This window comes from Pristiophorus japonicus, chromosome 1 (assembly GCF_044704955.1).
Source record: "Pristiophorus japonicus isolate sPriJap1 chromosome 1, sPriJap1.hap1, whole genome shotgun sequence".
Lineage (NCBI taxonomy): Eukaryota > Metazoa > Chordata > Chondrichthyes > Pristiophoridae > Pristiophorus > Pristiophorus japonicus.
In genome coordinates this window covers 514740991-514765395 of record NC_091977.1, presented here as the reverse complement: position 1 = coordinate 514765395, position 24405 = coordinate 514740991, and the positions used below count along the sequence as shown (strand labels likewise).

The 24405-nt window shown below is 46.1% G+C and overlaps 1 protein-coding gene across 8 annotated transcripts in view; it reads right to left on the bottom strand.

Moving 5' to 3' along the window:
- The window catches only part of LOC139277433 (receptor-type tyrosine-protein phosphatase mu-like), a 1220924-nt gene that overhangs the window by 676249 nt on the left and 520270 nt on the right, over positions 1-24405 (bottom strand). For all 8 annotated transcript variants that reach the window (XM_070895883.1, XM_070895900.1, XM_070895892.1 and 5 more), the window contains exon 7: positions 4297-4590. In XM_070895883.1, the coding sequence (XP_070751984.1) occupies positions 4297-4590 (294 nt within the window). The remainder of the gene's footprint in view (positions 1-4296; positions 4591-24405) is intronic.

Sequence of the window (24405 nt, the reverse complement as noted above, 5' to 3'; positions counted from 1 at the left end):
ACTTGCGCCTGCTCTCTCCCGTTCTCTCCCACACTCGTCCGCTCTCGCCAGCTCTCACCCACTTGCGCCCGCTCTCTCCCGTTCTCTCCCACACTCGCCCGCTCTCGCCCATTCACGGCCACTCTCTCCAGCTCTCGCCCGTTTTCTCCCACACTCGCCCGCTCGCGCCTGCTCTCGCCGTTCTCTCCCACACTCTCTCCAGTTCTCACCCACTCGCGCCTGCTCTCACGCCCACTCGCACCCGTTCACGCCTGCTCTTGTCAACTCACACTCGCTCTCTCCAACTCTTGCCCGCTCTCTCCCACACTCACCCACTCGTGCCTGCTCTCGTCCACACTCGCCCGCTGGCGCCCGCTCTCGCCCGCTCACTCCCGCTCTTGCCCGCTCTCGCCCGCTCACTCCCGCTCTCACCCGTGCCCGCTCTCTCCAGCTCTCGCCCACTCGTGCCTGCTCTTGCCCGCTTGCACCCGCTCTCTCCAACTCTGGCCCGCTCGCTCCCGCTCACACCCACTCTCGCCCACTCGCGCCCGCTCTCGCCTGATCTCGCCCGCTCACTCCAGCTTTCACCTGCTCTCGCCCACACTTGGCCACTCTCGCCCGTTTGCGCCCGCTCTCGCCCGCTCGCTCCAGCTCTCGCCCGCTCTTGCCCGCTCTCATCCACTCTCGCCCACTTGCACCCGCTCTCTCCCGCTCTCGTCCACTCTCGTCCACTCTCGCCCACTCTCTCCAGCTCTCGCCCACTCACGCCCACTCTCGCTCGCTCTCTCCCGCTCTCGTCCAATCTCACCCACTTTCACCCACTCTCTCCAGCTCTCGCCCACTCTCTCCAGCTCTCGCCCACTCTCTCCAGCTCTCGCCCACTCACGCCCAATCTCGCTCGCTCTCTCCAAATTGCGTCCACTCTCACACCCACTCTTGACCACACTCGCCCGCTCTTGACCACACTCGCCCGCTCTCTTCCTCCTGCTCTCGCCCGCTCTCACTCACTACTGTTAGCTGTGTCTCACAACTGTAAGCAATTAAAACATTTCCTTTTTGTAGCCATCCACAAAGCACAGGTGAGATAATTAGCTGGCTTCAAGATTAAACTGTTGTTTTTCAAAAATTGAGCCAACATTAGCATAAGTGAACAGTTTGCCTCCCTGTCTCTCTATCAATCTCTCTCAGCTTACACATTTTGAAGTTTACAAAAGTCAAAGAAAGGTTACCACAGTGGTGGACTCTCTTATAAAGAGATTTCCCATAAGTACTGGTTAACAACATTTTAATGCAACTTGCGCCCGACAAACCATATGTAACATATTATAGGTTACAGATAGAAAGCCCTTGACAAGCAAACATCAATTTTGGTGACACATTCTCTTCCTTGGTTACAAGATCTTTCTTGCATTTGCAGTCAGCATTTTACGATTAAAAAAAAAAAATTCTCCTCCATAATTTCCCCTTCTTCCATTGAAACTGCTGACATTCGCTGTGATGCCGTTTCAATAGTATCAGGCCCATTCCAGAACCTTACCAAAATGGCTGTGCTTCATGTGTGAGCCGAAATTGTGATTTGATCACAGGGGTTGCAAAAGGAAAAGAATTGCATTTATATAGCGCCTTTAACGACCTCAGGTCATCCCAACGCATTTTACAGACAATGAAGTACTTTTGGAGTGTAGTTACTGTTATAATGTAGGAATCACAGCAACCAATTTGTGGCAATGACCAGATTATCTGTTTTAGTGATGTTGATTGAGGGGTAAATATTGACCAGGATAGTGGGGAGAGTGTCATGGGACCATTTACATACAGCTGAGAGAACAGTGGCCTCAATCTCATCAGATAGATGGCACCTCCAACATTGCAGCACTCACTCAGTGAGTGTCGACCTAGATTTATATGCTCAAGTCTCTGGAGCAGGATTTGAACCCACAACCTTCTGACTGAAAGGCGAGTGTGTTACCAACTGAGCCACGACTGACAGACAGTCACATCGCAGCTCAAACCGATCCTGTCCTGCATAGCAATCAAGAGCACAAATATTGGCTGACTTTGTCCCAGTCCCAGTCCCTGATCCACAGCACCAGAAGCCAATTGTCGCAGCTCTTACAGTCAGTCACCTTATACATCAATGTTAATAAAGGACATTAATGATCCAGTGACACACGTTTTCCCAGTCGGAGCACTGGATACTGAAGGACCAGCATCAGTTACAGACCTGCAAAGACTGCATGCTTGAGCAATCACATTATTGAAGAATGTAAGTATCCCATAGACACGTCACATTAGCATCATTGTTGAGTTTAATATTTTAAGCGTCAATAATGGAATGGCTCAATTCAATGTAATAGGGCTCTGCAGATTTGACTAATAAGTAAATATGTTCCTTCGGGCACTGCTGAATAAGGATCATATGAATAAGTAAAATCCAATGAATTGATTGCAAATTAAATAATTAGTTGTTTGATGTAGCCATTTGTGTTGTGCAGCACTATATATGAAGTCAGTCTTGTTTATCAGCATTGTATATATAAAGCTAGCAATGTTGTGCAGCACTGTATAAATGGAGCCACGTGTTATTCAACACTGTATACACAGACCCAGCCATACTGTACAGCATTATATATATAGAGCTAGCCATTTTATACAACATTGTGTATCTGGAGCCAGTCATGATATACAGCATTGTGTTTATGGATCTTGCTGGTTTTTAAAAGCTTCCCAATCTTCTGTCCTCCCACTAGTTTTGGCCACTTTGTACGCCCTTGTTTTTAATTGGATATCGTCGTTTATTTCTTTAGTTAGGGAAGATAAACTATGAAAGTAAACTAGCACGAAATATAAAAACAGATCGCAAGAGTTTCTACGGAAATCGGCGCAGTCCCGGCCTGGAAGACCATCAGCAGGCCGGGACCATAGGAGGGAGCAGCATGAGGCGGCATACCACTGCAGGGAGCAGCACGTGCTGCTGCAGGAGAGCGACGGCTACGAAGCCAGGTCGCTGATTGCAGTGTGGGCAGGCACAGCAGGAGGGGCGAAGGAGAGGCAAGAGTTTGTAGCGGGAAGTGACCGGGGCCCAAGAGAGGCATGAGTGTGGGGCCCAGAAGAGGCAAGGGCCCAGGGGCAGCACGGGCCAGCCCACACTGCGATAGGTGCGCGCGCTCGATCCGTGCAGCAGAGCTGGTCTCCAGTCGTCTTGGGTAATCCTTGCCACTGGACCAAGACCTAGCTCTGTCAAGCCTGTGTGGTGGCTGGTGTGATGTTAAAAAAATCCAAGCACAGGCATCTTCCATCCTTCAAGATGTAATTGGGGACCTGGAATATCATTGAAACGTCTGTGAACTCATCCCTTTTTGGCGTGGAAGCAAGTCATCCTCGCTTCAAGGGACTGCCTTTGATGATGAAAAGGATCTAGCCCATGTTGTACAGTATTGTGTATGTAGATCTAGCCCATGTTGTACAGTATTGTGTATGTAGATCTAGCCCATGGTGTACAGTATTGTGTATGTAGATCTAGCCCATGGTGTACAGTATTGTGTATGTAGATCTAGCCCATGGTGTACAGTATTGTGTATGTAGATCTAGCCCATGTTGTACACATTTGAGCAATTTATCCAGATACGGGAAAATAATAAAGCACTTATTTTCTATATCTCATTGATTACCTGCGCAACTGATAAGTGCATCTGTCTATAAAAAGGTAGAAGTGTGATATCTCTTTTTAGCTAAATATTTGCTCATGTTATTTTGACCAGAGGCAAAACCGAGGAACATAGAAACAAATCCGTGCTAATTAATCCTTGCCTTTCCAAATGTAGATTTATCCTGTCTTTCAGGATTTTTTCCAATTATTTTCCCACCACTGAAGTTAGGCTGACAGGCCTGTAATTACTCGGCCTATCCCTTTCTCCCTTCTTAAACAAGGGTACTACATTAGCAGTCCTCCAGTCCTCCGGCACCATGCCCAGATCCAAAGAGAACCATCGCCTTTTTGTTTGGATTACATTTTTCAGGTAGTGCATTAGTCCAAGAGTAGTGATACCAACTTCAGTGTTGCTACCTGTGATCGGCCAACTGACTATTTACTCAAACCGCAGACTCTCCTGGTCTGTATGGTTCAATGCTGTACCATGTGGTGCCTTAAATATGGAGCCATGAGGAGCATCTAATAAAGATGTGCATAGAGCATTAGCTTAGAAAGCAACTGCTCGACGATGGCCTAAAGAGTTATCAACGCAATACAATGATGCATTTTTCCTCATTTAACTGCCGAATTCATAATCAAATTTCAAGCTTTTCCTCTGGTCTTACCTCCACACTTTGTTCTCATGATCAGAGGTGGGCCAGGAGCCCCCCTTCCACCTTCCCCAGGTCGTGTGAGCAGCACCCGAATCTCATACTCTGTGTCAGGATCCAAATGACCAATTTTGTACTGATGGCTGTCGACCGGCTGTATGTCCCTCCAATTCCCAGTGGTGCTGCGGTAATCAATGTCCCGTTGGATGATGGGGCCATCGCCACTAATGGAATTTGCATTCAGCTGAATCCATAAGTAGGTAGCACCAACAGAATTAAGCTGGGGTGGGGCTATCGGAGTAGGTGGATCTGTGAAATTAAGGTTTAACAGCATTAATTATATATCCATCTATCATGAATGGGAGTACATATATGGAAGTAATAAGTGGCAGATCCCTTTGATCCCTTGGGCAGTATCAGATCTAATAGACAGGGCTAAGATACATTTGTTAATCCCAAATCTTTTCCTATCATTGCACTTCTATTTGTTTGTCAATGTAGACCTCGGCATTTTCTCCAGAAATCCTGTATGCTCCTTCAGAATCATGCCAATATAAAAGATATTGCAACTTGTGGAACATTAAGGCTCATACAAGAAGACCTTAGGTTTCAACCGAGCATTGCATCCAACTCTCACTTGTCTTTTGGAATGAAAAGCCAAACATTTTAGATGAAAATCAATATGCTCTGAGTAAGAAGGTTGCAGGTTCAAGCCTCACATCTGCATTGAGCACATAATCTAGACTAACACTTTAGGTCGATACTGAGGTAGCATTGTCAGAAGTGCTATAATTCAAATGAGACATTTTACCAAGGCCAATATTGGGAATGTACGCCTCCAAGAATCGCGAATGGGAAGTTACATGTCCCAGAATCAATACAGGCTGAACCTCCCTTATCCGGAACCCTTATCCGGACGAGGGGTGGTCACGTTAAATTGGATGGTATAGGTACTGAGCAAAGGGATATCGGGGCTGGCTGGCTTGGGGCTAGGAGTGCGGCAGAGAGATCGTGGGGAGGGGGGAAGTGGACTGCGGGGGTCAGGCCAGTGACTTCGCGAGCCGGCAGCGAGGAAGGGCTTCAATTTGTTCATGTCAGAGTTCTGCGCATGTGCCGCCCAGTAGCCAGGAATGGTTCTGGACCAGGGGGCTTCTGGATAAGGGAGTTCTGGATAAGGGAGGTTAATGGGATTTTACATGTCAAATGAACCAATAAAGGGGATGTATATTCTCAGAACCAGCAATGGGAATGGATACTGCTTAGAACCAGCAATGGGAATGTACACATGCCAGAAATGTATACATTTCAGATCCAAAAAATAGAATTTACATCTACCAACTCCCTTTAATGGGAATAATAGTAGTAGACATTAATGATCAATAACCATTAAGTAGGGGTTGACTCAATCATATATTAGATTTTATTGTGAGCCAGTAAGACTGATCTCGAGTTTTTGAGAATCTTCATCAAACTCCTCATTCAGCTAGAATTTTCCATTGACTTTGAATGAAAGTAAATTCCACCCATGTTGCTAACTGTATGAAATTTTGCTGCAATACCAAAAAATGCACCAAATAACTTGAGAATGTGTCCGAACAGCTACAAGATGCTTATTGTGAAATTCAAGTTATTGTTAATATAATTGAGCACTGAAATAAGTTATTTTATTCAAATGCATACAACAAATTGAAAATACACAAATAAATATTCTGATGATTATTTGACAATCATATATAATATAATTTATAGAGTGCAGAGGATTGCTTTCTCAGTCCAATCATCCAAGAAACACAATGGTGCCGGACTGCCTCTTAGGATGCAAATCAGGTCCTGTGGGAATGCCTGTAGAGGTTAAACTACATCAATTAATTCTGAATGTTACAGCGATTCAAAATAGACTGTGTTTTATTAGCTTCCACCCCCAGGGGCTAGGCTTTGATTTGTACCGTGGTCCACTTGCAAGAAGGGTGAGCTCCAGTCATTTGTCTGTCACAGGAGCTTGCCTCCTATTAAAAGAGGATAACAATGCTGCTTGTGGAACTGTGAAGGCTTGCTTTGCGATGAAGCAACTCGCCCTATCCATTGAGCAGTGAACACAACACTGGCACTGGATGGGCCCAGACCTGCTGGAAGTGTACGGGGGTATGTTTCTGGCCGGCAGTATGTCAGAATCAATGAGAAAGGCATCATCACCCTCATCTACAAGCATGGGGATAGGGAGGAAATCAAAAACTGGTGGCCCATCTCGCTGCTCAATGTGGACTACAAGATCCTGTCAAAGGTCATTGCAAACAGGGTCAAGTCTGGTCTGGAGCTGGTGATCCACCCGGACCAGACCTGCGCTGTCCCCGGCAGGAAGATCTCTGATAGCCTCGCGCTACTCAGGGATACGATTGCCTACATGCGGGACAGGAGGGTGGACACCTGTTTAATCAGCTTGGACCAGGAGAAGGCCTTTGACAGGATATCGCACACGTACCTGATGGACGAGCTCTCCAAGATGGGGTTTGGGGAGGGTATCCGCAATTGGATCCAACTGCTCTACACAGACATCAGTAGCACAGTTCTAATCAATGGGTTGGAAATTGAAAGCTTTCCGATCAGGTCTGGAGTCAGGCAAGGCTGTCCCCTCTCCTCTGCCTTGTTTGTGTGCTGTATCGAGCCCTTTGCCGAGTCCATCAGGAAGGATGCGAGCATTAGAGGGGTGACGATCCCAGGTAGCAGAGGCGCTCAGGTCAAGACCTCCTTGTACATGGACGACGTCGCCGTCTTTTGCTCGGATCCGCAGTCGGTCCGCAGATTGCTCACAATCTGCGACCAGTTTGAACTGGCCTCGGGAGCGAAGGTCAATCGCAGCAAAAGCAAGGCCATGTTCTTTGGCAACTGGGCCGACCGATCCGTTATTCCCTTCACCGTTAAGCCAGATTACCTGAAGGTGTTGGGAATATGGTTCGGAACGGACGGGGCGTGCGGCAAAAACTGGGAAGAGCGTATCGCCAAAGTGAAACAAAAACTGGGATGGTGGAAGCTGCGCTCCCTCTCCATTGCAGGAAAGAACCTGGTCATCAGGAGTGAGGTGCTCTCGGTGTTGTTGTACGTGGTGCAGGTCTGGCCCATCTCACGCTCCTGTGCTACGGCAGTCACCCGGGCCGTCTTTCACTTTGTCTGGAGGTCCAAAATGGACCATGTCCGCAGAGACACGATGTACAAATCTCTGGACAGTGGAGGAAAGGATGTTCCGAATGTGGCCCTCATCCTGATGGCCACCTTTGTGTGCGGCTGCATCAAGCTGTGCACCGACTCCCAGTACGCAAACAGCAAGTGTCACTATATGCTGAGGTTCTACCTGTCCCCGGTGTTGCGAAGGATGGGTCTGGCCACGCTGCCGTGAAATGCCCCACCAACTGCACCATGCCTGTCCACCTGTCCTTTGTGGAAAAGCTTTTCAGAAAAAAACCCTTTGACCACAAGGCCATAAAGCAGTGGTCGGCACGTAAGGTTCTGTACGCCCTACGAAAGAAGGAGAGGGTGGACCCTGTCGGGTGATTCCCCGATCAGACTGACGAACTCGTCTGTCATAACGTCTCATCGCCAGAACTTTCACACAAGCACCAAGACGTAGCTTGGTTGGCGGTGAGGAGGGCCCTACCCGTCAGATCCTTCATGCACAGCCAGGGTTTCAGAGACACGGCACTCTGCCCCCGAGTTGGCTGTGGTGCGGACGAGACTGTCATCTATCTCCTTCGGGATTGCCCCTTTGCAAGGCAGGTCTGGATGGAGATGCAGTGGTTGCTGTCGAGGTTCATCCCAAGCAGCTCCGTAACACAGGACTATGTGCTCTACGGACTGTTCCCAGGAACACACACCGAGACAGACATCATCTGCTGCTGGAGGGCCATCAAATCGGTGAAAGGCGCACTTTGGTCTTGCCGAAACTTGCTGGTCTTCCAGAGCAAGGAGATGTCCACGGCCGAATGTTGCAGACTGGCGCAATCCAAGATCCAGGAGTACGCGCTGAGGGACGCACTAAAAATTGGTGCAGTCACCGCAAAGGCACGATGGGGAAGAGCCACAGTTTAAGGCCCTTCCACCACGGTAAACCCAGGGGATGGAATCAGTATAAAACTCCCCTCGGGCTGTACTTGCAAACTTTTTGTATACATAGAGCACCATGATCTGAAAAAACCTATGTAATGCCATGTATAATGCAAGTTCTGTTTAGTAATGTATGTTGCAAAGAAATGTAACTGTACCCTCACCCATTCCGTGTACCGTATAGTGCCGCTAGTAAAGTAATTTGATGACTGTATTACAATGTATCCTGGATTGTACTGAAATGTACCTCGAAATGTAAAGCAAGCAAATCTATTGAACGGAACTGCCGTCAGCATCCAAATGTATTGTATGGAATTGCTGACTGTATCCAAATGTACTGAACTGTCTTCCAATGTATTGTGCAAATTTTTATATGAATGAAGTATATTTTGAAATTTAAAAAAACACTGGCACTAATGGCTGATACTGGCTGCTGAATGCCAGTGTTTTTATATATGATCTAAATTCTCTTTCCTTCAAAAAAATATGGGGTTGGATTTTCGGTCCGTTGTTGCCTCTGTATTCGCCCCGGAAGGACGGTAATGCCGGCAGCGAGTATTTCCGGGGAGACGGCCAGCTTCCAGCGGCCCGCTGGGACATTCGGTGCCGGGTTTGTGGGGGCGTGGAGCAGTACCGCCTGGGAGAGGCGAGCCGGTGTGCAACGCCCCTGGTTGCGACACCAGCTTGAAATTTGAAACTCGTCCGATCCACAGCGCACCACAGCGCCCCCTAGTGGGAGCGCCTGTGAAAGCTGCCGGCCCGAGCTGCAGTGGTCGCAGCGAGGGAGGGAATGTCTACCTAAGGGAGGTGTGACTGTTTTTTATTTTTGCGATTCATGTGGGCGCGGCGTCAGGAAAGTATGTTTTTGTTTCAGACTTTTTCATGGAAGCCTCGCTTCAGGCGCTCCAAGGCCGGCTGTTTAGCTCGGGTTTTTCAGTTGCTCAGGCTGGCCTGGCGCCCTAAAAGAGGTGAGTAACGCCTCCATTAGCACTCCGTTCCCTACTCAGGGCCCGGCTGGTGAATTTTGCGGCTGGAGATGCAAACCATTTCCCAACGCAAAATGTACCGCCCCGCCCAGGCTAACACCGCAACAGAGGCCAGACCGAATTTCCACCCCAAGGACTGCATACTAACAACGCAGCTTAATGTGACTTCCTATTTTTGACACGAGTGAAAAAAAGGTGCTGTTAATGAAAATAAGTTATTACTTATTCCTACTTGCTTCGGTGACTTCAGGATTCTAATAGCTTTGAGAAGAGAGGTTTTGAAATAATTACTTTTTTTTAATCTTGCACTATTAGTATTGAAAGTCGTAGATCTATTCTCTATGGGAAATGTACTCACATCAAACTTTATTAAAATTGGAAGGAAAAATGAAGGAACTGCAATGTAACATTGGCCTAAAAAAAACATTTTCTCGTCTATAGAATAGAAGCTAAAATCTGCACATAGGATCACTCTGCTAAAATAGTCTTAATTTCCCAATTGTTCAGGTTACTATTACCCCCATTATATATCAGTGCTCCAAGTCTAATTAAGGTACTGCTATGCCAAGTAACTCGCAATGCCACAAAATATAATTATGGGGACACTGCTCATGTAGTTCGTTTCAGAGTATAACATTAGGATTGCATGTAAATTGTATTCCCTCATCCCAAATACACTCCAGTAGGTCACATGAGATGAAGTGATCAAGGCTATTAAAGTGCCCAGCTATTCCTGTCAGGGAGACCCACAAGTCTATGTGAGAGGAAGAGCAGCTACAGGAGGCCAGAATAGAGAGACATAGCTACATACATATACGTACAGATCATAGAGCAGAAAGGGATGGAAAGCAAGAAAGGTCAGCCGTGGCTTAGTGGGTAGCACTCTCGCCTCCAAATCAGAAGATAGTGGCTGCAAATCCCACTCCAGGGACTTCTGCACATAAATCTAGGCTGACACTCCAGTGCAGTGCTGAGGGAGAGCTGCACTGTCGGAGGTGCCGTCTTTCGGATGAGACGTTAAACCGTCTGCTTGCTCAGGTGGACGTAAAAGATCCTATGGCACTACTTTGAAGAAGAGTAGGGCAGTTATCCGCGGTGTCCTGGTCGATATTTATCCCTCAATCAGCATAACAAAAACAGATTATCTGGTCATTATCACATTGCTGTTTGTGCGAGCTTGCTGTGTGCACATTGGTTGCCGCGTTTCCCACATTACAACAGTGATTACACTCCAAAAGTACTTCATTGGCTGTAAAGCGCTTTGAGATGTCCAGTGGTCGTGAAAGGCGCTATAGAAAGGCAAGTTTTTCTTTATTCTAAGAGTTTTAAGAAAGAAGCGACAAATGAGCACAATAGAGCCACAAGAAGGGAAAATCTGGACTGGGAGGTAAAGGCAATGGTGCTGATTTGGTGAAGGATATTCTTATAGTCGGATCGAATATATTAAAATGAGGTCCCATTATTGATGCATTTAGCAATGCTACCAGCAATGTCACCTCCCTCTGTGTACACTAATGTACATGTTTAATTTTATATTTTCGTTATACTGATATAAGACATTTTATTTTATCACTTCTGATGAATTGTGTACCATTCATAAAAACATAAGATATAGAAACAGGAGTAGGCCATTTGGCCCCTTGAGCCTGCTCCACCAGTCAATAAGATCATGGCTGATCTGATCATGGACTCAGCTCCACTTCCCTGCCTGCTCCCCATAACCTCTTATCCCCTTATCGCTCAAAAGTCTGTGCCTTAAATATATTCAATGACCCAGCCTTCACAGCCCTCTGGGGCAGGGATTTCCACAGATTTACAACCCTCTGAGAGAAGAAATTCCTCCTCATCTCAGTTTTAAATGGGCTGCCCCTTATTCTGAAACCATGCCCCCCTAGTTCTAGTTTCCCCTATGAGTGGAACTATCCTCTCTGCATCCACCTTGTCAATCTCCCTCATTATCTTATATGTTTCGATAAGATCACCTCTCATTCTTCTGAACTCCAATGAGTATAGGCCCAACCTACTCAACCTATCTTCATAAGACAACCCCTTCATCTCCGGAATCAACTGAGTGAACCTTCTCTGTACAGCCTCCAATGCAAGTAAATCCTTCCTCACATACGGAGTCCAAAACTGTACGCAGTACTCTAGGTGTTACCTCACTGATACTCTGTACAGTTGTAGCAGGACTTCTCTGCTTTTACACTCCATCCCCCTTACAATAAAGGCCAACATTCCATTTGCCTTCCTGATTACATTAGCATCCTCCTCCAGGCCAACATCCCCAGCATTGAAGCACTGACCACACTTGATCAGCTCCGCTGGGCAGGCCACATAGTTCGCATGTCCGACACGAGACTCTCAAAGCAAGCGCTCTACTCGGAACTCGTCCACGGCAAACGAGCCAAAGGCGGGCAGAGGAAACGTTACAAGGACACCCTCAAAGCCTCCCTGATAAAGTGCGACATCCCCACTGACACCTGGAAGTCCCTGGCCATAGACCGCCCGAAGTGGAGGAAGAGCATTTGGGAGAGCGCTGAGCTCCTCGAGTATCGCCGCCGAGAGCACGCAGAAATCAAGATCAGACAGCAGAAGAAGCGTGCGGCAAACCAGTCCCTCCCACCCCTTCCCTCAACGACTATCTGTTCCACCTGTGACAGAAACTGTGGTTCTCGTATTGGACTGTATAGCCACCTAAGAACTCATGCTAAGAGTGGGACTGCCTATGATGATGACTTGCTGTACATGCATGCACAAGGTCCCCCAGGTCCCTCTGTACTGTAGCACTTTGCAATTTTTCTCCATTTAAATTATAATTTGCTTTTCTATATTTTCTGCCAAAGTGGATAACCTCACATTTTCCCACATTGTAATCCATCTGCCAAAGGTTTGCCCACTCATTTAGCCTGTCAATATCCCTTTGCAGATCTTTTGTGTCCTTCTCACAATTTGTTTTCCCACCAGATAGGGGATGGGTGACCATCAGGCAGAGCGATCATCTCCCTCCAAAACAGATATATCGCTTTGGATATTGTTGGGGAGATGGCTCACCAGGGAAAAGGCAGCAGCAACCAAGTTCATGGCACCGTGGGTGGCTCTGCCGCACAGGAGGGCAGGAAAAAGAGTGGGAGAGCTATAGTGAAAGGGGATTCTATAGTAAGGGAGATAGATAGGCATTTCTGCGGTCGCAACCGAGACTCCAGGATGGTATGTTGCCTCCCTGGTGCAAGGGCCAAGGATGTCTCTGAGCGGGTGCAGGGCATTCTGGAGGGGAGGGTGAACAGCCAGTTGTCGTGGTGCATATGGGTACCAACGATAGAGGTAAAAAGCGGGATGAGGTCCTACAAGCTGAATTTAGGGAGCTAGGAGTTAAATTAAAAATAGGACTTCAAAGGTAGTAATCTCAGGATTGCTACCAGTGCCACATGCTAGTCAAAGTAGAAATAGCAGGATAGCTAAGATGAATACGTGGCTTAGGAGTGGTGCAAGAGGGAGGGATTCAAATTCCTGGGACATTGGAACAGGTTCTGAGGGAGGTGGGACCAGTACAAACCAGACGGTCTGCACCTGGGCAGAACCGGAACCAATGTCCTAGGGGAAGTGTTTGCGAGTGCTGTTGGGAAGCGGTTAAACTAATATGGCAGGGAGATGGGAACCTATGCAGGGAGACAGAGAGAAATAAAATAGGGCCAGAAGTAAAAGATAGAAAGGAGAAGAGTAAAAGTGGAGGGCAGAGAAACCCAAGGCAACAATCTAACAGGGCCACATTACAACAAAATTCTAAAGAGACAAAGAGTGTTAAAAAGACAAGCCTGAAGGCTCTGTGCCTCAATGCGAGGAGTATTCCGAAAAAGGTGGATGAATGAACTGTGCAGGCAGCTATTAACGATTATGATATAATTGGGATTACGGAGACATGGCTCCAGGGTGACCAAGGCTGGGAACTCAACATCCAGGGGTATTCAACATTCAGGAAGGATAGACAGAAAGGAAAAGGAGGTAAGGTAGCATTGCTGGTTAAAGAGGAAATTAACGCAACAGTTAGAAAGGACATTAGCTTGGATAATGTGGAATCTGAATGGGTAGAGCTGCGGAATACCAAAGGGCAGAAAACGCTAGTGAGAGTTGTGTACAGACCACCAAACAGTAGTAGTGAGATTGGGGATAGCATCAAACAAGAAATTAGGGATGCGTGCAATAAAGGTACACCAGTTATCATGGGCGACTTTAATCTACATATAGATTGGGCTAACCAAGCTGGTAGCAATGCGGTGGAGGAGGATTTCCTGGAGTGTATTAAGGATGGCTTTCTAGACCAATATGTCGAGGAACCAACTAGAGGGCTGGCCATCCTAGGCTGGGTGTTTGTAATTAGAGAGGACTAATTAGCAATCTTGTTGTGCGAGGCCCCCTTGGGAAGAGTGACCATAATATGGTAGAATTCTTTATTAAGATGGAGAGTGACAGTGTTAATTCAAAGGCTAGGGTCCTGAACTTAAGGAAAGGTAACTTCGATGGTATGAGACATGAATTGGCGAGCATAGATTGGCAAATGATACTTAAAGGGTTGACAGTGGATAGGCAATGACAGGCATTTATAGATTACATGGATGAACTTCAACTATTGTACATCCCTGTCTGGACTAAAAATAAAAAGGGGAAGGTGGCTCAACTGTGGCTAACAAGGGAAATTAGGGATAATATTAAATCCAAGGGGGAGGCATATTAATTGGCCAGAAAAAGCAGCAAACCTGAGGACAAGGAGAAATTTAGAATTCAGCAGAGGAGGACAAAGGGTTTAATTAGGAGGGGGAAAATAAAGTATAAGAGGAAGCTTGCAGGGAACATTAAAACAGATTGCAAAAGCTCCCATAGATATGTGAAGAGAAAAAGATTAGTGAAGACCAACGTAGGTCCTTTGCAGTCAGGATCAGGTGAATTTATAATGGGGAACAAAGAAATGGCAGACCAATTGAACAAATACTTTCGATCTGTCTTCACTAAGGAAGACACAAATAACCTTCTGGAAATACTAGGCGTGCGAGGGTCTAGTGAGAAGGAGGAATTGAAAGAAATCCTTATTAGTCAGGAAATTGTGTTAGGGAAATTGATGGGATTGAAGGCCGATAAATTCCCAGGGCCTGATAGGCTGCATCCCAGAGTACTTAAGCAAGAGGCCCTAGAAATAGTGGATGCATTGGTCATCATTTTCCAACATTTTATTGACTCTGGATCAGTTCCTATGGACTGGAGAGTAGCTGATGTAACACCACTTTTTAAAAAAGGAGGGAGAGAGAAAACGGGGAATTATAGACCGGTTAGCCTGACATCGGTGGTGGGGAAAATGTTCGAATCAATTATTAAAGATGAAATAGCAGCGCATTTGGAAAGCAGCGACAGGATCGGTTAAAGTCAGCATGAATTTATGAAAGGGAAATCATGCTTGACAAATTGTCTAGAATTTTTTGAGGGTGTAACCAGTAGAGTGGACAAGGGAGAACCAGTGGATGTGGTGTATTTGGACTTTCAAAAGGCTTTTCACAAGGGCTACACAAGTGATTAGTGTGCAAAATGAAATCACATGGTATTGGAGGTAATGTATTGATGTGGATAGAGAACTGATTGGCAGACAGGAAGCAGAAACTGTACAGGGTATTGGTGAGGCCGCACCTGGAGTACTATGTGCAGTTTTGGTCACCTTACTTAAGGAAGGATATACTAGCTTTGGAGGGGGTACGATTCACTAGGCTGATACCAGAGATGAGGGGGTTACCTTATGATGATAGATTGAGTAGACTGGGTCTTTACTCGTTGGAGTTCAGAAGGATGAGGGGTGATCTTATAGAAACATTTAAAATAATGAAAGGGATAGACAAGATAGAGGCAAAGAGGTTGTTTCCACTGGTAGGGAGACTAGAACTAGGGGGCACAGCCTCAAAATACAGGGGAGCCAATTTAAAACCAAGTTGAGAAGGAATTTCTTCTCCCAGTGGGTTGTGAATCTGTAGAATTCTCTGCCCAAGGAAGCAGTTGAGGCTAGCTCATTGAATGTATTCAAATCACAGATCGATAGATTTTTAACCAATAAGGCAATTAAGGGTTATGGGGAGCGGGCGGGTAAGTGGAGCTGAGTCCACGGCCAGATCAGCCATGATCTTGTTGAATGGCGGAGCAAGCTCGAGGGGCTAGATGGCCTACTCCTGTTCCTAATTCTTATGTTCTTATGTTCTTATGTTCTTATGAATCGGAATAAACGGGACTTTTCAGAATGGCTGGCAGTGACCAGTGGGGTGCCGCAGGACTCAGTGCTGGGACCCCAGCTATTTACAATATACATTAATGATTTAGATGAAGGAATTGAATGTAATATCTACAAGTTTGCAGATGACACTAAGTGGGTGGTGGTGTGAGCTGTGAGGAGGATGCTAAGAGTCGACAGGGTGACTTGGACAAGTTAGGTGAGTGGGCAAATGCATGGCAGATGCAGTATAATGTGGATAAATGTGAAGTTATCCACTTTGGGGGCAAAAACACAAAGGCAGAATATTATCTGAATGGTGACAGATTAGGAAAAGGGGAGGTGCATGGTACATCAGTCATTGAAGTTTAGCATGCAGGTACAGCAGGCAGTGAAGGCGGCAAATGGCATGTTGGCCTTCATAGCTGAAGGATTTGAGTATAGGAGCAGGGAGGTCTTACTACAGCTGTGCAGAGCCTTGGTGAGACCACACCTGGAATATTGTGTTCAGTTTTGGTCTCCTAATCTGAGGAAGGACATTCTTGCTATTGAGGGAGTACAGCGAAGGTTCACCAGATTGATTCCTGGGATGGCAGGACTGACATATGAGGAAAGACTGGATGAACTGGGCTTGTATCCACTGGAGTTTAGAAGAATGAGAGGGGATCTCATAGAAACGTATAAAATTCTGACGGGATTGAGCAGGTTAGAGGCAGGAAGAATGTTCCCATTGCTGGGGAGTTCCAGAACCAGGGGTCACAGTCTAAGATTGAGGGGTAAGCCATTTAGGACCGAGATGAGGAGAAACATCTTCACTCACAGAGTGGTTAACCTGTGGAATTCTCTACCGCAGAAAGTTGTTGAGGCCAGTTCGTTAGATATATTCAAAAGGGAGTTAGATATGGCTCTTACGGCCAAAGGGATCAAGGGTTATGGAGAGAAAGCAGAAAAGGGGTACTGAGGTTGAATGATCAGCCATGATCTTATTGAATAGCGGTGCAGGCTCAAAGGGTCGAATGGCCTGCTCCTGCACCTATTTTCTTTGTTTCTATGTTTCTGTGTTTCATCCATTTTTGTACCATCAGCAAACTTGGCTACATTACACTCGGTCCCTTCATCCAAGTCATTAATATAGATTGTAAATAGTTGATTCAAATAGAATTACAAGAGGATTTGGCTATAACAGTAAATATGTCTTACTGCAATTATATCGGGCCCTGGTGAGACCGCACCTGGAGTATTGTGTCCAGTTTTGGTCTCCTTACCTAAGGATGGATAAGTGCAACGAAGGTTCACGATACTGATTCCTGGAATGGAAGGATTGTCCTATGAGGAGAGATTGAGTAGACTAGGCCTATATTCTCTAGAATTTAGAAGAATGAGAGGTGATCTCATTGAAACATACAAAATTCTTACAGGGCTTGACAGGGTAGATGCAGAGAGGATGTTTTCCCTGGCTGGGGAGTCTAGAACCAGGGGTCACAGTCTCAGAATAAGGGGTCGGCCATTTAGGACTGAGATGAGGAGAAATGTCTTCACTCAGTGGGTGGTGAATCTTTGAAATTCTCTACCCCACAGGGCTGTGGAAGCTCAATTGTTGAGTATATTCATAGATCGATAGATTTTTGGATATTAATGGAATCAAGGGATATGGGGATAGTGCAGGAAAGTGGAGTTGAGTTAGATGTTCAGCCTTCATCGCATTGAATGGCAGAGCAGGCTCGAGGGGCCAAATAGCCTACTCCTGTTCCTAATTCTTATGTTATGTAGAAGTATTGCTTTTTTAGTTCTTGGCTATTGAGTTAAATGATTCTGTTACGTGTTCATTCCATACAATCAGAATTCTCTCCAACACAATGAGCCAGAATTTCCTGCAGCCAATGAACGAAGGGCTCTTGCCCGTTTAAGTTCCGTGAGACTTTGCACTGCAAGTTACTGCAAATGGGAGATGGAAACAGCGCGGCGCCCTCTACAGGGAATCCAGGATCCAAGTGAACAGGGCAAGCAACTGTGTCTCTCACTAACCAATTAGAGTGAAGGATTGAAGATTGAGCAGTGCAGAGTCTGAACCAGGAGGTGTAAGTTTGAATCGTAGGCCCCAAGTTTCCACATGAATTGCTCCTGATTTTTAGGAGCAACTGGTGTAGAACAGAGTATCTTAGAAATCGGAATTCTCGTCATTTAGTTTGCTCCAGTTCTAGTCAGTTAGAACAGTTTCACTTTGGAACAGAATTTTTTTTTCCAAAAGGGGGCGTGTCCGGCCACTTACGCCTGTTTTCAAAGTTTCATCAGTGAAAACTTACTCCAAACTAACTTAGAATGGAGTAAGTGAAGATTTTTGTACGCTCGAAAAAAACCTTGTCTACACTTTAGAAAATCAGGCATAGGTTACAAATCAGGCGTAGGGAATGGGGGGGGAGGTGTTTAAAGTGAAGTTTAAAAACATTAAACACTTCAGTTTTACAAATAAAGAGCCATCATCAATAATAAATGATAAATACATCAATAAATCAACCAATAAATCAATCAAAAAAAATTAATAAGAAATAATTTTTGTTTTAAATCAATAAATAAAACATTTTCTACTTACCGACTGCAGCACCGGGAGCCCTCCAACAGCATGCTGGGATGCCTCCCCCCAGTGTGTCTCTGTCAGTGTCTCTATCTCTCTATCTGTCTGTGTGTGTCTCTCATTCTCTGTCTGTCAGTGTCTGTGTTTCTAACAGCGAGGGGAGGGGGGTAGAGGGAGAGAGGGGGGGAGCAGAGGGAGGGAAGGGGGAGGGATGGGGGAGAAGGGGGAGGGATGGGGAGGGATGGGGGAGAAGGGGGAGAAATGGGGAGGAGGGGAGAAGGGGATAAAGGGGAGAAGGGGGAGAAAGGAGATGGGGGGGAAAAGGAGATGGGGGGAAGGAGATGGGGGGGAAGGAGATGGGGGGGGGAAGGAGATGGAGGGGGCGGGTGGGGGGGGGAAGCGGGAGTCGGGTCGGTGTCGGGTCCGGTCCGGGGGCGGGAGTCGAGTCGGGTCGGGAGGAAGCAGGAGCTGGCCGTGGGAGGAGCCTTATGCACGCAGCCCCAGTGAGGCCATTCGGCCAGGGCTAGGGGCTGTGTGCTTCGGCCCCTCCCACACAGTTTTGGGCGCCTGGAGCTACTGCACATGTGCGCCCACTGTAGTGTGCATGTGCAGAGGTCCCGGCACTGTTTTCAGCGCAGGTACCTCGCTCCACCCCCTACAGCTCCTGCTGCGCTGCGCTGAGGGCCAGAGGACCTGCACGGAGCTGGAGAATCTGGAGGGTTTTTTTAGGCGCACTTTGTGGCGTGAAAAACGGGCGTCCAGGTCGGGACTGAGCCGTTCTAGGCGCGGCTCGAAACTTGGGCCCGTAAATTCAAGGTCAAATCAGGTACCGAAAGCAAAATAAAGATTAAGGAAGAAAGACTGGATTAAGAAAAAACAGAAAGAAAAAGTTAAAAAAAATTAATGTAATTCAAAATCTCCAACAACAATTAAATGCTGAAGGAATGAGATGCCACACTTGTAAAAGTTAATTTGCAGTGCCAGAGAGGTTGTTTGGCAGTAATTAAGACTGATCATGCCACTAAAAAGGGTACTTAGGCTGAAATGGACAAGCCCTAACTTTCTGTGGCAAGTTTAGTCCGTATCGATAACGTAAGTGAAGGAACTTCAGGCCGTGCAATACATTTAAATGGGGAGCCAGATGGCGAGATGTCATTTAGGGAAGCTAACGGTGGAGAGGCACAATTTGGATAACAACTTTTGGATTTTCACAATTAACTACGCATCTGCTCTGAGCTGAGGTTGCTGTGCAATTTGAGCATAAATAATGGTGAGCGCTGTTAGCTTGGTCGTTCTTTTGACAGTAAATTCTGGCCCATCATGAACTGGCACAGATGAAGAAAGGAAGCAATGAAACACAGTATTGTATCACATTTATCCTGCTGAAGTTACAGTAGGATTTTTAGTCGTGTTGTCACTAGAGGGCAGCACCAAGGCCAAATGGTTTCCATGACAACCATCATTTTTCCATATTTTGAGAACAGGAATTACATGGAGTTACAAAAAGTTTCACTGTCACTGGTGTGGTTGATATATATATTTCTATGTTGATCCCCAAGGTAGGCTTTCCAAGGAAGGCATAGCAAGGATCTGCTTTGCTGACATTTCCCTGAAGAACAGTTATATTGGGTTGGACAAAGGAAGGTCAACTATCCAACTGTATTACCTGTGTGTGTGGGAGGTGTATTGGGGGAGTGTTGTCTACCTGTCAACTACAAGATTACAGAAACTCATTGCACAAAAGAAAGCAACAGAGAATGTCAATGACTTGCAGCAAGTACACGGTGCAGAGCTACCATTAGATCGGATTTGTCCAAAAGGATTTGTAACTTCCAATGACAATTCGGTGATTAGCAATAAACCATTAACTGAAAGATTAGGGTGTAACTGATGGCTCCGCTTATAAAGACACTGCTTGATGTGGCATCAAGCCATACAGACCAGGAGCATTCCAAGTTTGATCGTGGATCTGTACTCAGTTTCTCGGATTAGAGAGGGGATAAATCAATCATGGTTTTGTTCACATCAACTACCTGACTTACTGGTTTGTACGACTTTAAGGAAGGATATACCTGCATTGGAGGCTGTTCAGAGAAGGGTCACTAAGTTGATTCCGGAGATGAGGGGGTTGACTTATGAAGAAAGGTTGAGTAGGTTGGGCCTATACTCATTGGAGTTCAGAAGAATGAGAGGTAATCTTATCGAAACTTATAAGATAATGAGAGGGCTCGACAAGGTGGCTGCAGAGAGGATATTTCCACTCATAGGGGAAACTAAAACTAGGGACATAGTCTCAGAATAAGGGGCTGCCCATTTAACACTGAGATGAGGAGGAATTTCCTCTCGCAGAGGGTTGTAAATCTGTGGAATTCTCTGCCCCATAGAGCTGTGGAGGCTGCGTCATTGATTTATAGTTAAGACAGAGATAGACAGATTTTTGAGCGATAAGGGAATAAAGGTTTATGGGAAGTGGGTAGGGAAGTGGAGCTGAGTCCATGATCAGATCAGCCATGATCTTATTAAATGGTAGAGCAGGCTCGAGGGGCCAGGTAGCCTACTCCTGCTCCTATTTCTTATATTCTTATGTTCATGCAGTATCAATCACCCACTGAGCATCAAGAGTAGCGAGAGACAATGCAAAGTAAACATCCTAACCTTATTACACAATCCCAGAGCTTCTGTTTGCCATGCACTATACCGAGGAGCTCATGTGATCTTGTAAGCTGAAACAGTGAAGATCATCCAGCGTAAGACCACTGATACTTTGAGCTGCATTAAAATCTTAAAGCACGCTCCTAATTATTTATTATTCTATACAGCTCAAGCAGGACTAATTTTATTCATGTAACATTGGTGCCGCAATTAGCTTAGATGCTAATTGTTATATTTGTGGGGGTGGACTATTATGCCCAGCAAGGTGAGGGATCACTGCTGGGGAGTTTTCCACTTTTGGCACACAGTGTTTGCAGCGAGCAATTCCAGACCTGGTATAACACGGGCAGGCGCACAGTAAAACTCTCTCTATTTTGTCCCAACAATATACTTTGACCTTCAGAAGAGCAGCCCTTCCTGCGCAGTGCGATTTTATTCTTTGTGCTATACCAGCCACCTTCACTGTATTTTGTCGGGAGGTTGTCAACATAAGGCTCAATTCCGTAAGGCTGTGCTCCCAGCAAGAAGCCTCGAGAAATGAGAGCCTGCGGCAGATAATAGGCAATGAATCTGGATGCAGACGCCTGAGCCCAGTTCTCTGATTCACGTTTCTCAAAATTGAGGGTCTATGCTGGGAACATAACCTTGCAAAATTGACCCTATTCATGTTGAATTGTGGACAGTTGTGTGTTGTAAAATCACCGTTGCTAGGCAGTGGCTTGAGACAGCTCTAAGCTCAAGAGCTGAAGAATGTGGTTTTGGGGCAGCAAGGAGCAAATAACACTCAGTGACTTACCCTGGTAGATAGATAGTTGTATTGGGGAATCAGAAATAACTTATGAAGTTAGGGCACGTTCACACTATAATTGTATTATTACATCGACGTTCCAAGAGGATTTTAAAATTTACATTTTGAATTTTTTCTCGTGCAGTTCCTTTCTGGTTTTTTTTTCCTCTCCCGCTAAATCCACTCTTTCATTCTCTCTCTTTATTTATCTTTCTGTATCTAATTTGGCTCTAATTCGCCCTTTTTCCTTCTCTGCTGTTTCTACGTTTCTTTCTCTGGTTAAGGAGCAGCAGGCATTGATGACGAGATCCAACACCGCCTCTACTGCGCCAGTGCAGCATTCGGCCACCTGAGGAAAAGAGTGTTTGAAGACCAGGCCCTCAAATCTGGCACCAAGCTCATGATCTACAGGTCCACAGTAATGTATGGCTCAGAAACATGGACCATGTACAGTAGACACATCAAGTCGCTGGAGAAATCCCACCAGCGACGTCTCCGCAAGATCCTACAAATCCCCTGGGAGGACAGACGGACAAACATTAGAGTCCTCCATCAGGCCAACATCCCCAGCATTAAAGCACTGACCACACTTGATCAGCTCCGCTGGGTAGGCCACGTAGTTCGCATGCCAGACACGAGACTCCCAAAGCAAGCGCTCAACTCGGAACTCGTCCATGGCAAACGAGCCAAAGGCGGGCAGAGGAAGCGTTACAAGGACACCCTCAAAGCCTCCCTGATAAAGTGCGACATCCCCACTGACACCTGGGAGTCCTGGCCAAAGATCACCCTAAGTGGAGGAAGTGCACCCGGGAGGGCGCAGTGCTCCTCGAGTATCGTCGCCGAGAGCACGCAGAAATCAAGCGCAGGCAGCGGAAGGAGCGTGCGGCAAACCAGGCTCCCTGTCCACCCTTTCCCTCATCGACTGTCTGTCCCACCTGTGACAGGGACTGTGGTTCTCATATTGGATTGTACAGCCACCTAAGAACTCATGCTAAGAGTGGAAGCAAGTCTTCCTCAATCCCGAGGGACTGCCTATGATGATGAGACCATTGGACCCGATGTTCACGAGGGCCCAGGTGCCCTGCTGACTTCGCACTTCCAGCAATTTGTGGTGCAAAAATAACACGATCTGAAGGGTGAGGTCAAAAATCCAATTCACGGCGCTTGCCATGACATGTGCCGCTCCAACAATTTCTAGCCCATTGTTTCAGTGTCAGTTCAGACTTTGACAACTAATTTCTAGTAAACTTGTAGTAGTGTAAATAAAGACGTTTACTCCACAGTTTAATAACCTCGCACCTTGCATATAGCAAGTGTGTGTGACATAATAAATCGCATCTTCTTCGCCACTCTTCCCGCACATTAATCTTCCTGCTGAACTGACAGGATTAATTGAGGTCACCCACACTACAGATGGTATTCTACTCATCCCCCATTTGACTGACCCCACAAATGTATCCTTAATCCCTGACTTACAGTTCGATCCAGAACTTTACCTGCCTTGAATCCAATAAGCAGACGGAACGTTCTATTAATCTGTTCCCTTTTCAGACAGGCACATTCTGTTCCTCTGCATGAAGCTTCAGGACTCTCAACTACTCTTTAAGATATTTATTAAATGGAAAGGTGTGCAACAAAAGCTAAATAATTTACTTCTTTCCTCATACCGATCAATTCTGTGCTGTGGTTACATTGTTCCTTTCATTCAATCTGCAGTGACGACTAGACAAAGAGCCGGTCCATAATGAGTGAATAAATGGGTAACGTGGCAAGTCACATCCTACAACCTGATTAGTCAGAGATAAAAGTGTCATTTCAATCTACTTACCTGACAGGAATGAAGGCCTTCTTCTAAAAAAAATTTACATAAAAGAATGTGAATAGACTTTTGTCATTTCTGCCTTTCCCATTATCCAAGGAATTCTTCCAAAATAGCAAAATCTCCTCCTTACACTGTCTCTGACAGCAGAGGTTAACAGTTTGTTTTTCAAGAGTTATTCTTGCACAAAACAAATGCTGGCAACATGCCAAACTGTCAAGCAAACAGAATGTATCTATTAAACTGTGACTTTCCTCCACATCAGTCCAACTGCACTGTTTATTCATGAAGTGAGTTACATTGCATTTCTGACAAGCCATGCATTTTAAACATATGAAGGAAATTAGAACCGGGCCCAATTCCAACCTTTCCGCTCAAATGCAAGAATTAATTGACTAAACTGAGTATTTACTTGTTTTTTATGTATCACATTGATACCACTGTATTTAACCAATCAAGGACTATTTGACAATGTTGCGCAATCCCTACACAAAGAGCTTTATGGCTAACTGCTTGTAACAATGAATTTGTTTAGAAACACATAAACGTGTCTTATATATAATGTGTATTTAACCATTTGAGTACTAACAACATATATGGAGGAGAAATTGGGGAGCAACTCCATTTGGGGCGTGAACTGTTTAACGTTTGAAAAATTAGTGCCAGGTGCTAATGTTTTCAAAGTCTTAAAAAATTCAGCGTTTGCGCTTCAGGAAGGAGGCGGAGTGCTGAAGTAACGCCTCACTTCCTTGCTGGAGCGCAACAGGCAGCAGGCGGGGCGGTAGGTGTGTAGTGCTGCACAATGGGCCGTGCACAATACTGCCACGTTCGGAGGTTCCTCCCCTCCCTGAAAGGGAAGGGCCATCGCTGCAGGCTCTGCAAAAGAACTTAGCTGCTCCCCGACGGCAGCGGCGATCCGGCCCGGTCAGCCCGATGCACCGCAGCAGAGTGCCGAGCTGATCAAACATGCCACCT